Here is a 967-nt window from a genome sequence, read left to right on the forward strand (position 1 = left end):
TATCTCATTTTTTGAATTTATGAGAAAAGTGCTTTTTGACTAAAACTATTGAGAAAGATAAAAGACATAAAACTGAAATTGTGTGAGTTTTATTTATGGTTTATTAAACAAAAACCAAAAAAGGAAACTGGTCAAAACATGATTAGCAATTTTTAAGTTTTGACTAAATGATACAGAATTTGGTTGCAAATATCTGGTACTCTAAGAATTAATGTAGTGCAACTTGTAACAAAATGTATACAATTGTCTATAAAACCGCTAATTAAGCAGTGACAGCATACTGTTTTGCAATTACTGTACTTATACTTTGTGAGTATTTCAAGACCTTTTAAAAACAATGCCGGATCCCAAAAATCTCCTTAGCTTGTGAATGCAGCATCTATTTCGTTGGTGAAATCAAGCAACTTTTCATAGATGAGAGGACATACAGTGTCTGGTACTACAACTGCATATTCTGAATTTTCTTCTGAAGTGGCACAATCAGGATCAATTCCAAATTCAACTGCTTCTTCCTAAAAGGAAATATTACAGGTCAAGCAAATGGAAGTATATCTTTGTACATGCAGTATAAAAATTTAAATACAGTACAAACAATTACCTTACCTCAGTTAGCCTTTCGAAGTACTCAGATGATATAATACCATTCTCACAAGCAATATTCTGCATTCCTAGTATGAACAGCTGATTGGGTGTCTTGTGTTGTGCTGTTCTTAGCTTGTGGTTGTTCCACATATTTACAAATTGTTGAAGCATATTGTCTATTATGGGACGGTATATGTAGTGCATCAAAAAAATATGGTCTTCGTTATCCATGCATAATAGGCCAAGGTTTTCCATGTTGCTGAAGAAGGAGTACCACGATCCAAGTACACCCTCAAATACATCCCTCCATAATCGTTCTAGTATTATGCACGCTCCTCCCTGTTATATAACTTCCCCTACCTGGCCCTCTGTTGGGATGGTTGAG

General features: G+C 34.5%; 1 protein-coding gene across 1 annotated transcript; it reads right to left on the minus strand.

Moving 5' to 3' along the window:
• Positions 1-78: 78 nt before the first annotated feature.
• LOC117104496 lies at positions 79-899 on the minus strand (the record flags this gene model as incomplete). Its single annotated transcript, XM_033245348.1, is given in 2 exon segments — positions 79-512; positions 604-899. Coding segments are annotated over 2 exon segments (449 nt in total), but the record flags the coding sequence as incomplete, so codon positions are not given.
• Between the last annotated feature and the right edge of the window lie 68 nt (positions 900-967).

Source organism: Anneissia japonica, unplaced genomic scaffold (genome assembly GCF_011630105.1).
Source record: "Anneissia japonica isolate Jap-2015-1 unplaced genomic scaffold, ASM1163010v1 scaffold53024_len979_cov116, whole genome shotgun sequence".
In the NCBI taxonomy this organism is placed as follows: Eukaryota; Metazoa; Echinodermata; class Crinoidea; order Comatulida; family Comatulidae; genus Anneissia; species Anneissia japonica.